This window comes from Platalea leucorodia, assembly GCF_965183815.1.
Source record: "Platalea leucorodia genome assembly, chromosome: 4".
Classification (NCBI taxonomy): Eukaryota; Metazoa; Chordata; class Aves; order Pelecaniformes; family Threskiornithidae; genus Platalea; species Platalea leucorodia.
The window spans coordinates 110,825,002-110,841,492 of record NC_138826.1 but is presented as its reverse complement, the minus strand read 5'-3'; the positions used below and the strand labels follow the sequence as shown (position 1 = coordinate 110,841,492).

At 44.2% G+C, this 16,491-nt stretch overlaps 1 protein-coding gene across 1 annotated transcript in view; it reads right to left on the bottom strand.

Moving 5' to 3' along the window:
* Nucleotides 1–16,491, bottom strand: part of CELSR1 (cadherin EGF LAG seven-pass G-type receptor 1) — a gene marked incomplete at both ends in the record, with an annotated part of 173,206 nt that overhangs the window by 60,051 nt on the left and 96,664 nt on the right. The window contains 2 exons of the mRNA XM_082308675.1: nucleotides 11,297–11,385; nucleotides 14,476–14,591. Of these exons, the coding sequence (XP_082164801.1) occupies nucleotides 11,297–11,385; nucleotides 14,476–14,591 (205 nt within the window). The remainder of the gene's footprint in view (nucleotides 1–11,296; nucleotides 11,386–14,475; nucleotides 14,592–16,491) is intronic.

Here is a 16,491-nt window from a genome sequence, read left to right as displayed (position 1 = left end):
TAAAGTCCTGGCATGCATTCAGCAATGGAAAATCTAATTTCTTGCCCTTCCTTTAGGTGCTTGTAATTATAATTGGTATAGTTTTTTTTAAATGACCATACCCACTAGCACCAAAATGCACAGTACAGACAAATAATTCAGATGCACAGCTACAAATTCCTTGTACCCTTGTACTGTACATGTGCCTCCAGCACTACCTACCACCATGCTTCATAAGTATACAAGCCTGCCCACCAAAAAGCACAATAATCTGCTGATAGAGTAACTTTTGTTCTTGTAAGAAAATTGTGAAAACCTACCATAACCTGCATCTGGCTACCAATACTGCTGATCCAGTAAAAGCTCCTTGAGTTGGAAAGTAACTTAAACACGCATGTCCCTCATGATGCTGGCAAAAATTCTGATGGTGACTAGCAAAGAAAGTGACCTTTTCATTTGAATTGCTTTTCTTTCTTGCATAACTGAAGAAACCCCAGCAATTTTCTCTGTGAAGAAGAGGCCTTGCACTTAGGCAGGTAACCACAGATAAGTCCTTCTTAAAACTAGAGCTAAAGACTTGACTGCGGTCATGCTCCCTGTGGTTTTGGTGTCCTGCAAACTTTCGTGTGCTTAAGCAGAACTTTTGATCCCATGCAAATGCCGTAGAAGGAAAGGCATCCAGCACAAATAGATGATCTGGTGAAGGATATCATCAGCGCTCCACTGGAAATTAGCACTGTCCACTGCCTCCTCACTGTGCCACCACTGACCTCTACAACCTTGCAGTACCTTCCCCTGTTAAATATTAAATATTCACAATGAGATGGGTGATAAGGAAGTGATAGAATTAGAAATACGGCTAAATCTTAAGTAAGAATACGTGATTTATTTTAAGAAGAAGCACTAAACTTTAAGACACTTTCTGCCTTGCACACTTTAGGGAGCCTTTAAAAGCTATATTGGCATTTCTTAGAGATATTATGAATTTAGGTTTGGAGATGCAGATCCATAAAATTGTATTTCTTCCTAGAAGAGTATGCCCAGAGAAGTACGTTGTTCTTAACTGAATGACATTTTCAGTATTTACAGTAGCTCCCCCCCCCAGTATTTGCTTAACATTGCAATTAATGATGTTCTGCATTTTTCTTTACCAGCCAATGCCAAGCAATGCTAGAGCGGGCCTGTGTTGATCATGGACACTGTAAACACAGCAAGTCACTCTGAGCCAGCAAAATCCAAACTCTGGCGGGCCCACATTTGATCAACAGTGGCATTATCATAATCTTCAACAACTGCATTGTTTATTTAGAAAATCTCCTTCAATCCCTTAACAAATTAGTCTGGAAGCCACTGGGAGGATTAACTTCAGAAATTCTCCCTCAGATCACAGTTATGTCTGCTCAGATGTCACGAGCGACAGACATTTGCATAAATCATACCCAGCCTTTATTACTAATTGCATTTGCAGTGATTTGACTTCTGCTGGGGTCTGTCTTTTCCAACCAAGTTACAAAATGCAGCACTCGGCAGGGGCAACCAGGCCCACCCGGTGCGAGGGGTGCTCCCCGGCACAGGCTGTAATACTTAATACCTATCTAAGAATTTAATTGCCAACCACTTTTCCTGACCATTCCGATTAAGAAGTAAATAACACTGGATGGTGTCCTGGATACTTTCAGGGCAAAGTCTTTCACCCTGGGTCCAATGACTAAAAGTTATGCCTAGCTGGTGGCAGCTACATGGCTTTACTCCAAGGAGCTGGCAATCCCTATTCAGCTGCAGGCATGTGCCTGCCTCATAAATCATCTGCGGCGCTGGCAGCCTCCTTGGCAGGCTCGGCCGGGAGACTGAGAGCTGAGCAAACAAGGCTTTCGTGCTGAACGGGAGCCTCCCGCCCCACGGGCAGCGCGGCAGCGGGGTGGCATGGGGAAGCCTGCGCTGAGCAGCTGCACGATGTTCCTGTTCGCCTGGCAGTCCTGGGGGGACAGGGCACCACGGACTCAGCACTTCTAATGAGAATTAATCCCCTTTATAGGAGAGGAAGCAGTAACCAGTGTCGTCAGTGTCTTTTAACACAGCTGTCACAATCTGAGTTTCACTAAAATGTTGGTATCTCCCTTTTTTTCTTCCCAGAGGCAAAGGGGCGAGATCAATTATTGTCCCTGAATAAAGGATAATTATATTTCCATAACAGGTGAATGTGCCATCATCAGAGAGGGTCTGTGTTTTCAGAAGGAAGCGAGATAACCTATCTGTCAGCTTCACAGGCACTCAGCGTGGGGGCATGTGTGCTGCAGCCAGCAGGGCTCGTGCCCATCTCTGCAGCAGACCATCAGAGGTTGCTGTATTTCAACCCACCCTTTTCAAAACAAACTGCTACATTAACCTCTCCAACAGAGCAGCACCACTCCCACTGCCTGCGACTGCCTGTGCCGCATGTGCTTATGGAAGGGGTTTGGATTAAAGGGCAGGTTCTGCCTGCCCATGGCAGGGGACTGCAAGTGGCCACCGAGCTTCCAGGTTGCCCGCAAGCACGCCAGCATGCAGCCCTGCAGGTGTTGACTTTTAGGGTACGGCTGTGTCACGCCCCCAGTGACTGGTGGATGGATGAAACATGGTCCCAGCCGGCTCTTGGGTGGGAGAACAGGGCTGGACTTGAGTTTTCAAAACGGAAGCTTTGCGTACGCATCCTTAAGTCCTCCAGAAGTGCTCTGCCTCTGGCCACTGCTATGTAATTGCACGACACAGACTCCCGGAATCAAAACAGAGGCTCTAGTAAAACAAAGGCGGTGATGAATGTTAGAGATTTGCTATAAAGATAATCCTAAAGATAATTTGCTAATGAGTTGCAGGCATAATGTATGTAAGAGAATGAGAAAACGCAGGGGTTGTACAAGACTGAACCTAAGAGCTTATATTCACCACATGATCAGCTGAAGGAGGTGTGCCGTATGAGCAAGGCATGCTCCAGCAAGGCACATCATGCGTCTAGGGTAAATTCGTGCCATCCTTGCTGCAATGTGCAGCACTGTCCCCTCCGCATCTGCTGGTGGGCCCTGTGGCCGCTGCGTACTCCCTGTTCCCACCAGCTCTGCAGCTGCCCTGTGAGACTGCTGCTTACCCGCTCACCTCTCCCTTGGGAGCTCAATGCGTTCATTGGGCTTTCTGTCACGTCTGTACGTTTACCCACCCTGTCCTTTTGCTAGACCAGAAGCTGCCATTGGACTGAAGATCTGGAAGGCACCTGTGCAAAAAAGTCTTCCAAGAAAAGAAACTGGCTTGATTTTTTGCTTCGTTTAGAAAATGGGGGCTCCCCCTGCAAAAAAAACCAACAAACCCCAAACCCAACAACCTTCCCTTTACATCTCCAACTTTGCCAGGTAAGTGTTGCAGTTTTTATCTCAAGGCCTTTGCTCCTGTCCATTATATAAAGTCTTTATGCTGAAGCTACTAAACACCAGGCTTGTTGTAAAGTGCTTCTTATTTCTTGCTTAGTGTTGCTGTTTAACCTCGGTGGGCAGCTAAACCCCACACAGCCGCTGGCTCACTGCCCCACAGTAGGATGGGGAAGAGAATCAGAAGGGAAAGAGTGAGAAAAGTCGTGGGTTGAGATAAAGACAGTTTAATAGGTAAAGCAAAAGCCGTGCACGCAAGCAAAGCAGAACAAGGAATTCATTCACTCCTTCCCATCGGCAGGCAGGTGTTCAGCCGTCTCCAGGAAAGCAGGGCTCCATCACGCATAACAGTTACTTGGGGAGACAAATGTCATCACTCTGAATGTTGCCCCCTTCCTCCTTCTTCCCCAGCTTTTATTGCTGATCACAACGTCATATGGTGTGGGATATCCCTCTGGTCAGTTGGGGTCAGCTGTCCCAGCTGTCTCCCCTCCCAACTTCTTGTGCACCCCCAGCCTCCTTGCTGGTGGGGTGGGGTGCGAGGCAGAAAAGGCCTTGACTCTGTGTAAGCACTGCTCAGCATTAGCTAAAACATCCCTGTGTTATCAACACTGTTTTGGTCACAAATCCAAAACACAGCACCATACCAGCTACTATGAAGAAAATTAACTCTATCCCAGCCAAAACCAGTACACTTGGACACGACAAAAATTGCACATGGAGATGGAGAGTGTGCATGGAGTGAGGGTGGGTGGTTTGGAACAGACCTGCAGATGGTTTTCATTCTATTTTAACAGTGAGAGCACTGACAAATATTATCTTCCAATAGGTATACTCTGAATTTATGCCTCTTCAGACATCTACATTCACAGAGCCCCCTTACGACATTCCTCTTTCTGACCAACATATTGCCTGACTAACTACAGGAACAGCAGCAAATGAAGCCCTGACCTCGCCTGGGGCTGCTTTTTTCTTCCTATCTTTTCTGCCCTGACCCCGTCCCTCCTTCCACTTCATTCCCCAAGTCCCAGACAAGAACAGATGGGATCTGCTCCTCTGCTGCAAGCTGCTTCGTCCCAAGCCTACCCGAGCTGGCAGCAGTCCCAACTCCACATCACCCCCAAGACCCTCAGCTGCCCCCAGCTCCGTCCAGAGCCCAGCAGCCAGGGAGGGCACACAAACTCTGCACAGCAGTGCTGGAAAGCTGTCACTCAGACTGCACTGGGAGCAAATGGGGCTCCCTGAGGTCTCCCCAGATACAGAGCTGGTTGGTTTCGCCCAGAGGTACACCACTTCCCGGCATGGATGGTCAGTCTGTGATCCACGGTATGGAGGATTTGTGGATGCAGACTCAAAATGGTAAGCTCTGCTGGCGCCATAGCACAGTTGTAGAGGCACGGTTAAACAACCCTTTGGGATCAGCTTCGGCCGAGGAACCCACAGGCAAAGGAGAAAGCCGCCCTCCCACCCACTGCCTGCTGGCTGAGCAAGCACAAGGGAGAGCTGCAGCATGCACCCAAGGCACGGAAAATCAATTACAGCGCAGGTCTTGGCACTGAAACAGAGGGTGTTTCGGTACCTGGAAATAGCTTTCAGCCGGTGGGTGAGGGATAGATCCTCCCCGGGAAGGAAAGGTACTGGCAAATTCTAGTGTGCAAGTGGGCTGAGAGCTAAATCTCTAAAGCATTAGCTCAGACTTAGGTGATACTCAAGCTCCAGCTTGCCCCAGATGAAGGCCAGTTAACTCAAGAGAAACCATCACTTACCACAGGCAGGCAATTTTTGAAAGCATATGTGGGTCTGATTTAGAGCAATGCACCTCCTGTGCTTTGAATTCACAACGCACTGAAGATCAGCCCTAAGTAGCTCTCATTTCTTTTAAGTTTATCTCTAACTGAAGAATTTGCCTGTTTTCTCCGGCGGCTGTCTTCAGGCTAAACGCAGGTCTGGGCTCTGCTGGGTGGGAAGTGCACAGGGATGGAAAGCAGCAGGTAACTGCTAACTACAACAGCTGTGAAAGGGTGGGCTACTCCTAAGACAGTCAAGCATGTGAAACACCACCCATGGCACTCTTCAGTCTAAAGAAATGCAAGGAAGGAGTAAAAGAATGGCAGCTTACTATCGATTATCAAATATGAGAAGAAACCTTAGCTCAGTTATGGAAAAAGGGTAATGTTTGTCTTGAATATCTCATCCTAGGAGCCTGCAGGCTCAAGTGACCAGTACAGCTGAGATACTCTCCGAGGCACCCATCATTTTACACCTCCTGACCATGGAAGAGGATCCCACGCACACACACTGCCCGGCCTTACAGTCGTGACTTTTGTGAGTCATTCTGTGAGTCATTCGGGGATTTGTTCATCCCACCCCCCAGAATTACTGTACTGCACACCAGGGATAGCATGTTTCTCTCTGCTTTTCTCAGGTTTTCTGTCATTTAGGTAAAATTACCCTGTGCTCCCTTAAACAGATGTAGAAGGAGCTTCTGCCAACAGAACAGTAACGTCCTTAAGTGACTTTGATGTCATATACGTATAAGTAACATATAAGATACACAGTATATAAATATACATGCATATGCCCTTTCTAATTAAAGGAACATGTCCATACAAAAAACATTTTTATCTTGTGCCAAATGATGAATTCCACCCTGAGGTAATGAATCAGGTAAAACATTAACATAAATTTGATGGTATAGCTCAAATTCTGAACAAAATTGTGTTTCTGTCAGAAGTTTGGGAGAGTGGCTTGAAGTTTTTACTTAATTAAAAACACCACCCACTACTGGGCTCATTAAAATCTCCTGTCCCAAGCACTGCCTACAATCATACATGATCCTGTAGGTGCAATGAATGCCAGATAGTTCCTGTGATATTATCGATACTGAGCATCGTGACCATCAAGAATCCTGGTGGTTTTGCTCCTATTCCAAACAAATATCAGCACGGCTAAACCTACTGACTGTCACTCATGCTGGCAGGCTTAGGAGAGCCAAAGGATAAGGACCAAACCCTATCAGAGACTGACTGCACTCTCATCATGTGGAAAGGAAGCACATTACCAAGGCAAAGAGGGCAGCTCACATTGCCGCTGCCCCTTACGCCAGCTATCCTGTCAACAGCAGCAGGTTGCTTCTGCTATTTTTCATCAGTTTTATTTGGCAGGCTGAAATCTTCCCCCTTCTCCCACCTTTCCTTCCAAAATAATAAAAAAATTCCACTTCTTCTGAATTTCTTATCAATATATAAACCTCTTGATAAAGCAGGTCACATGCAGGTCACCTTTAATTTAATACCTCCCATTGATTTTAATGGCTGCGAGATCAGGATCCCAGAAGCTAACGTGTTTGAGCTAACAGAGTCAGCGCGTAGCTTTCCTCCCTGCCTTCCCCCCGCTGCCAGCAAACATCTATAACAGCAAGTAACACTGCTAACAGGTAAACCGACACCTTGCTACTGCATAGCTGACAAGACTTTTAATATACAACTGAAACAAGAGAATGGTTATAAAACACTCCTAGTTCACTTCTCTCTTATAGCTACTAATTCCTTCCCCTTGGTGTTTTCTCTTCCAGAAATTCAATACAGAGCCAACACTTCCTTAGTACAACATCCATGTGCTTCCCTTAGGCACATCCACTGAAACCAAGTGTGTCAACTGTTACCGGGGGGGAAGCATCCAATTCCATCAGTACACAGTAAATGAAATGACATTGCTTCCCTTCCTCCTCTGATACAACCTCTTTCATTACTGCAGCGTTTTACAGCGCCTGTACATACCAGGATTTGTAAGAAAGCATCGAATACTTGACCTGATAGAGAACTGGTTTGATGCTTCACTGCAAACACGGTGGCGCAAAGCTGGCTCTGGACTCACCTCTTGCCAATGATGTTCCAGTGTTTGTCCCTAAGTGGCAGGGGACCCTCATGATAAGGAGTTAATTATGAAACAACATTTTTCAACAGCACTAAAGATAAATATTACCAAGCACATCGCTTCTGAGCTGAGTACAGATAATAATTTACGGGAGTCACTTCCTCACTTACTTACTTCATTATCGTTATTACTAAACTGACTTTGCGCAGGATGGCAGCATCAGCAGGATGCCGCAGAACTGCGTGCTGCGGTAAGGAAATAGCTGCTGCAGAGCTTTCCCACCAGAGTCACCCCCCACATCCAAGTCACCCACTCCTGGAGTCCAAATTCCAGTGGCGCTCAGCCAAGTATCATCCACAGAGCTGCAGGTGCCAAAAACTGCTCAACCTTTGCTCATATCTGGCCATGATCAACTCGGATTGCAGGAACAGCTTTCAGAGCTGTGAAAACTCATCTATGAAAATTTGCTTTGGACTGAAGTGATTTAGATTATCTATCAAAGCCGTTACTCATTCTCCTCAAAAACTAAAGATGAAAAACTAACCTCAGCTGTGATGAAATCTAATAATCCTTACGTGAATTACAGCATTATCTGAAAGCTCCAAAGACCAATCCCCTTTTTTTTTTTCTTGCTAGATACTGTACAAATGCAGAAAGAAGGAAATAATAACTTCAACAGTTTCTGGCTTAGTTTTTAAAAAGATACTTTAAAGAAGCTTAACAAAAAAAGGAACTGGGAAAGAAGGATGAAGCTAAGAGAGTACCTGACCCCAAACGCTTGCTGTGAGCACAACAGGAAATTTCTGAATTGCTGTTTATTTGAACCTGCACCACAACATGGCTCACATTTCCAAGGCAGGGGGAAAGGGTCCAGCTCGAAGAAGCCCGTCACTGCCCGAGGACACAGAGGTGGGTAGGAAGAGGACAGGCACAGCTGTAACGACCCCAGTAGCAGGATGAGCAGCCTGGCAGCACTCAGATGTAGAAGTGTGAATAATAAAAATAGTCTGAAATGCCTGCATGGGTTTCACTTTGCAAAAAAAGCACAGAGGCGACACAGGAAGGGACTGATGAATGGATAGGCAAAAGTGATCCTATCTATTAAATAAAGAAAAACCTGCTGAGAGAGCAAAAGGCAGATGGAGGGAGATGAAACTCAACATGAGTGAGGGACAAGAAAGAGCAGGTATAAACACCTCTTTAAGGGTTTTTTAACGCGGGACATGGACAAATGAATAAAATGGATCTCTATGGGTATCTGGGACGATGGGTTACGCGTTTCCCATGGAGAGCATTGGGAAGAGATGTCTGAAAAGGAGCAAAAACCAGAAGCTCCCTGGGCAAGGAGCGGAACAGAAGGGGCAAGGAGCCCTGTGGGGACGCTGGCAGAGGCAGCCCCTGTACCCCGCAGCCAGGGACGGGGTGCTGCTGCAAAACGCCAGAGCGAGCCGGAGGGCAGAGGGAGGGAGGGGAGTCCAGAAGGGGCTGGAGGTGGGGGTCAAACATGTGCTGGAGGCAGGGAGGAGGGAGTCGGCTCAGGGGAGCTGTGCCTGCTCGGGGAGGCTGCGTGGTGTCTGAGCGGAGAAGAGGGGCTGAAGCAGTGACGGGATGAGGACCTGACACTGTGCGGAAGGATTTTGGAAAGAGTGGAAGGATGCAATACATGCAAAATAATATGAGTGCATAATTTAAGCAAACTCTTGAGTTTTGGGTACTCTGTTATTCAAACACGTCTTAGCTGAGTCAAGTTTAGACACAGCATCCCATTTATGTTGGCACAACCCAAATCCCTGAATTATCTCTGTCTTTTCAACCTCCTCACAGGGACTTTTCTTCCAGCTTTGTTAAAACATGAAGTAGCCAAGGAACTGCTTTACAAACAAATACCAGCCGAGGCGAAGGCTTAACCCTGCTGCAGGGTGCGGCGGGCAGCTTGGCGAGCAGACCTGCAGAGCTGCCTCCGGCTGCCGCTGTCCCGCAGCACCTGCTCCTTCTTTCACTACTGGAGAGCTGGTGCAACATATGCAATTCTCAGACATGCTGGAAAGTCCTGAGAGCACGCTGAATACATATAGGTTAGCATATCCTAGTTGTGCCATTTACTCAATATTGTGAGCTCCCCTCTGCCAGCCCAAATTTAACCATTCTGGAATAAATACTGCTAAGGGGAAGGTGATGACCTCGGTCTCTAACACAGACAGCAAAGGGCAACGTGCTGCTCTCCACACAGTGACCCTGCTTTTCATCACTTTTACGTCATGCGAGTGCAAAGGTAATGATGTCAGTGGTGTTTCCTGGCACGGCCCCTCTGCTCTCCCTCTCTCCTATGAGTTTCTTCCCGTGCAGTGGGGACTGGCTCGTTCCCATTCGAAAAACTGGGGCAGAAGAAGAAAATGATGACAGGGAGCATGTGTTAACGACAGGAAAACACCAGCTGCTAACATGGCTCACCTACCAGTCTGCTTGAACAGCAGTAAGCCCTGAAAATGAGGCAGGGGTTTATTTTTAACATCCGTGTCAGATCTCTTTGCCTTTTAAAGAGCGTCCTGGGGCTGCCCGCGCCCCTTATCTGCTCAGCAGCACTTCAGTGAGCTGCTGCAGCGGGGATCCCCATGGCTGTGCCCTCCCCTCCTCGTCTACTGAAGCGCTTGAAAGCTGGAGTGTCCCTCCGCTGCCTCAGCAAGTGCCGTTTACTCTGCTAAAGTGATTCACTAAGAAATATGCAGACTACGGAAACATGGCATGTTGCAGTTTGTAAGGAAGAGCCTTGCAGTGTCCACGGATGCACGCATGGCAGCAGACCAAGTTTCACTTTTATTTCTCTGTGCTCCAGATAGTATAGAGTATATTAAGAACAAAACTTCTAAAGTAAGTTTTAAAAATTTATTTTTTAATATAGAATAACTAATAAAAAAGGTTTTTATTTCCTCAATAAAATATCCTTAGGCTAGGAGACCCTATCTAGGAGTCCAAAGAAAATTTTAATCCTCCCATTCAAACTGCCACACAAACTGTGATGAAAGGACGCAGAGATGGGAAATAAAGACCTTGCTGACCATATTAATCCTTCATCTTCCATTCAGCTTCCTACACCAGTATCCTGTTTCCTTTTTAGCAGCCAACAATGCTCCTCTATTTCCTCACGCGATCCCCCATAATGCTATCATGTCAGACTTAAAAGCAACGCTTCTCAGTAACTAAATGAATTCTCTAATTTTTGTTATAGATTATAGAAGAGCTCTGACATCTATCTGTAAACAGTGACACCGTACACCCTAAAAGCCCACTTTTTGGCTCATCACGAAACGGCTGGTTTGCACAAAGCCCCCGCCTTTGGTTCAGTCAAAGTGAACCTGCTCCTGACAGCTACCAAGGGCGCAGCTGTGGGACAGGGACGCCGGAGCCCACCTCTGAGTGCCGTGAACTGCGCGCAATGACGCTTTTTGCATTTCTCATGCATATCTTCCTATATAGCAGACAAAAAAATGATTTAGTAAGATAGTCCTCGATTACTGAAAAGTGTCAACCATTTAATAACCAAATTTTTCAAACCAGAGATGCTTGCACTAGCTAAACTAGTTGTTTTACACAAGAAAAGACAGTCATAGGGAAGAATTTGCTTTGCTTCAGAAAATTCTGCACTAGTGGTTTGTAGTTACTACACTTAAGGCTCCTGCACTGCACAATTCTTTAAAAAGATCCAAATCAGTGAATCAGTTGTTTCAGATATACTGACACTTGTAAGGGTTTAAAGAACTGAAAACTAAAATAGTTCCAAGTACCTGAAGGTTTCCCTGGTAGTACTTCTGAAAAGGATGTACTAGGTCTGATTTTGCCTTCCTGAGACAAAACTCAAAAGCCCTCAGAGGGAATTTTTGTACCAGGCCAGGTGAGCCAGACCAGCACCATTTGTGCAGAGTTGTAGCAATGTGCCTGGTTAAATAAATAAAATTCAGGTCACCTGCACACATCAGGTCAGAGCTAGGTGAACCAGACCTCTATTACTTTATAAATAACAGGCTTATCACCAACACAATTAGTCTTACCTTATTGTAGTACTGCACCTGGACCGAGTGCCACTGCCCATCGCTGACCCCTCCGGGAACGAACGGTGCAACTGTAGTGGTTGTCTCCCCTGCAACGGCAGGCAGAAGGGAAAAAATCGGTCAACATCACTGCAAACTCTGCTCTGCACTAAACCAAAACACTGAAAGACCCTCATCGGGCACAGGATGCAGCTGTCTTACTTCATTACGGAGGAATTTGGGGTTTTGTCCTGTGAGATAGTAAATATCCCCAGTTTCATGGAATTATTTTGGTGCACAAATACAAATTATTTTATTTTATCCCCAGTTTCATGGAATTATTTTATTTTATCCCCAGTTTCATGGAATTATTTTGGTGCAAAAATAGATTCTGCCACATTTGGGTGAATTATGTTATTTTTTATTATGCTTCGGCAGAGCACAGTAGCAGATGCATTGGGTAGATACAACTATTGCTGAAGTGGTCAAATGAGGAAAAAATTTACATTAATTTTTCTGCATTTCTGCCAAAAGCAGCGCTTTGAGATTTTTTTAATATGATGAGTATCGTGCCGGGATATTTTATCAGGGAAGGGAAGCCTACTCCTCATCAGAGCTGAGAAAGTGAAATCCAAAAGTACTCTAGTATAAAACCCACGGATAGTAACCTTGGTCCCAGCAAAATTTTACCAGTGATTAATGAAATTATTGGCGGCCTTTCAGTATATAAATTTGAAAGCAAGTCCTTGCCATTGCGACTGGAAAGCTGAAGCTTTTAAGTCAGGTCTGAGTCAGCAGAACCAGCTCGGTAACCAGGCATATCTGTTCCGAGGTAGCAGCAAAATAAACATTCGTGTTGAAAGTACATAAAAGGCCTAGCATGGAGAAAGGATTGCTAGGTTTCGACTTTTTTTTTTCTCTTTGTTTTTTTTAACAGTTGGAAAATTCTACATAATAAACCACAGGAAAAATAACTCCCTCCCATAAGTTCACAGTACTGTTGAGCTTAAAATGTACTTTCTATTTGCAACAAATACTTTACCCTGTGTGGAGTATTATTCCTGTGTCCCCTACTCTCCTTTAACTCCCATCCTATATACTTCTGTTATTTAAACAATACATATTTCAGCTTAGCATGTTTGACATCTTGCTGTGATGTTTTTTATCATTTAGTGATAAAAAATCTGTGGTAAAAATTGGGCTTCTTATACAGCTAGCAAGTTTCTGCAAAAGGAAGATCACCGGTCTCCAATCGTTTTGCTTTGCTTTCTGTGAAAAAGTTGTTGCGACAGGTAAAACAGTCAGATCAGATGTCCAAAACTTGTACTTTCGTTAAAAGCCACTTAAAACTATAAAACATAAACCATTCTCCTTCCAAAGAAAATACCATTTGCAATATACAGGACCGGACCTGCTCTCAGGTGCAGTAGTGCAAATCTAAATTTAGATTCATGTATTTTAAAGGAGTTCCTCCACATTTAAATGCATATAAGTGCAAGTAGAATTTTTTTTTTCTCATTCATCCTCAGGGTGCCTTCCGAGCAATTTGATTCAAGTTTAGACAGGTGGAGCAGAGCTACAGGAGAAAGCACATCTCTCCAACTGCAGCATGTTATTTCATTACAATAACCCATTCAAAAGCCTGCCTTAAAATCTGATTTGGACAACTTTGAGGTAATAAAGGGGAAATAAAACCGGATATCTTCAACCCAAAGGGCCTAGATATGCACTTAAGCATCACTGGCGTCGATGGGGTCACATAGGATCTACCATGTGGTCTGAGGGCAGCAACCATCACTGGCGATGAGTGTGCAACAACGATGTGTGTTGCGCCTCTGCTTCTACTGCTTTACTACCTGCAATGTCTCACTCTTCACAAAAATAAAGGAAGAGTTGACTAGAGCCCACATGTCTATCCTGAATATGGAGAACGGGAAATAACAGGATTATTTCCTGACTTACGTGCCCGGTACAAAGGTACAAACATCTCACTTGACCTACACGTTAACCCCACTTGACCTACATGACAACAGCCCTTCCCAGATATTTGTTTCTGTCCCAATGGAAAACATCCCCTAAACCTGTGATAACTAGAGGTTGTCTGCCCTGCTGAGATTTTGTAAAGCCACCAAAGCCTTCCCACTGAACCCACAGACCTGCTCCTGGGCTGAAGCAGGAATGCAAGTGGTCCATCAAGAGGTCCACCAAAAGCCTCAGCAAGCCTGCTGAAATCCAGTGGGTGATTCCTGGTGGCTTCAACCACGCTGTAGGGCTGCGTGCTAACAGCTTCACCTGCTACCCCTGTCATGGAAATTAGCACAGCTGGGCATGAGTTTTTGGATGAAACTTTCCTTAACTCAGGAGACACTCCTCTGCTAAGGCTGGAATGGTCAGGGCTTGTTCTGATCACACTTTTGTCAGGAAGAACTTTGCCACTGCCAGGAGGAAATCTCTCCTCTGGGAGAAGGCCATGGTGGCAGGGATACGTGCCACCCTGAGCTTCACTTGCCTTCCGCTCTCGCTGCTCCCACGAGCACCAAAAGAAACCGGCTTTGTCCTAGCGCAGAAAGCAAGCAAACACCAAAGCCTCTGTTTCTTGTTTCCTAGCCCATAGCCTTGATTAGGCAGCTTAGTTCTCCTAAGTTCCTTGTGGGTTACAGCTTCTTCCAAGGGGACATGCTTCTACTGCGCAGCAGTGGAATCCAGTGACAGCGTTGCTCCTCACCAGTCCCTAACAAACGGCAGGTAGTTTTCACTTGTCTGCTAGCTTTTCCTTTGGCTTGCATGCATTTTTTAGATAACATTTACGCACCTAGTTTCACTGATGCTGTAGTGTGAAACCGCATAAACACATGACGTTTATCACAGCATGATAAAATGAAGTCTCGTTTAAGCAAACATTGGCTTGGAGGCCAACTTTCAGGCTAGTGCCAATCTTTTATAGTAGTCATAAACTCTGGCTTTTATAACTGATATGTTGACAAGCTCCGGCCTGTGACACCGAGTGTTACCACCACAAACCGCTACAATCTGGAGTACTTTGCAACGCCCAGCATCCATTGCTCACTGTACAATGTCAGCAGGTTACTCAATTAACGAGACAGCAAATAGCTGTATAAAATCATTGAAGTGTGTTTCCAAACGAGTTGAGAAGATCTCCTGACTGTAAGCAGAAACACTCGACTTGAGCAACACCTCACCTGCAGAGAATGTGAGCTGGATCTGCTCCTCGATGATCTCCAAGGCAATGAAGTCGTGCTTCTCGTTAAAACGCCCGTTGTAGAGGAGGAGAGCGTTCCTCTCCCTCGTTGCAAACCTAGAACACAGAGAGGAGCGGTTGTTCATGCTTAATGGCTTACGAATTAAGGACTGACGGCCAAGTTGCCCAGAAGAAAGATGGCATTATATTTAGCAGAAAAGTAAGCCTTTGAATCTTTCTTCAGACAGAAAATTATAAAATTGAGGAGTCAGCCACAGGATAAATCTGTTCTTTCCCAATCAACAGAGGCAAGTAAGATGGAAATTACAGAAATCTACTCTGCAGAGATCTGCTGCAGATGCTGACCCTCACAAAGGGTAAAATTAGGCAGACGCATGATGCAGCACGAGTGTCTGACACTTGCCAAACAGTAGCACTTACTACACTTTGCAAACAGTCCAAAAGCTAGAAAGCATTTTCACATCAAAGGGGGAATACTTGCTGCCTGCTTGCTGTCTAAATGCTACAGGGTACAAGGAGAGTCATCAGCTGATGAAAAAGACCTGATGGGGAGGCAAGGGGGAAAGAAAGATAAGAGTTACTTTAAAAATGCCATGTAGACAATCAGGGTTCATCAATCAACAGGTCAGTCAATTGGAGGAAGCAAAATAAACACTTAAATGATTACACTAAATCAGTGCCAATGGGTGTTTTTTGGTTTTATTTTTCTTGTGCTTCTAGTATGGGATGTATCACACCTTTCATGCAGAAAAAGAGCTGACCCTGCTTTTAAAAAAGCCTGTTTTTTTTTGTCAGCACAGAACTTTTTTTGCAAACTTCTGCGTGTTGTGTGTATTTTATAATTTTTAATTGAAACCTGTTATCTCTGGGGATTTACACACAGCTTTCATCTACTTAGAAATGCAAAAAATTTATTACACCTTACATAAAAATTTTTACAAAGATTAATATTATATGAAGAGAGAAAGAGAGAGAGAAAGAAACCATGGGAATTTCTTGTGTTTCCAAATGGCATTGTAGTTCGATTTGAATCTTGAAATTCAGGAAATATGCCTGATTTAAATTAACCCACTTTTCCTACAAATGAATCAAATGCCGTACACAACTAATGAATACTGCCTTCCACGGACAGAAGAAATGATTCTTGTGCCTGTCATTTCACATCTACTAGCAAGACTCTCAGGCAATGAACGCAACAAAACCTGCATTCAGAGAATGTGAAAGAAGCAGTATTTTAGAACATCAAGGTCTGGTATTTGAAATAAAAAATTTCAAAACCAAAGAAAACAACAAAAGTTGTTTGTCAGACATATGTATGTTGTGGATCACACCGAGTAGAGACCTTCCAGAACCAGGAGCCTGAATTTGAGCTACATGGAAATGGCTGTTTTTATTCCATACATTTTTTAACATTTTTGAAGGAGAATGAATTGTTCTGGATCAAAAAAAAAAAAAAAAAAAGAAGTAAAAATTTTGACATTTCCAATAAAACAGAAACTCCAAAGAATATCCATTATAGTCCATCAAAATATTATACTATTGATTCGATTACTTTTAATCAGTTTTAAAATATATCTTTATTTCTAAATTTGTTTAACATAACATAAAATAATATTATAGAAGTAAAAGGCAAACTAAATGAATTAAGACAATACCATTGAAATATTTCAATATTATCAAAACACCAATCTGGTTTTCACTTTTCACTATCAAACATTTCATCCAAAGGAATACAGTTCCTGTAAAGCATTTCCCAAGACTGCATTTTTCAGTGCATAACTGCTTCTTCAAAACTCTTTTGATCAGATCTATCCAGAACATACATGAGCAAAAGAAATGAGAATAATATGAGTGATACCACTTTAGTGGGCAGAAGGACTTAGTTTGATCAGCAACAACAGGAACCTTAGTTCTGTTTGAATATATTTTTCTGTTATGGTTACAATTCTCTACCATCATTTTAATTACTAAACTATTAAATTATTAAGCTATTTTT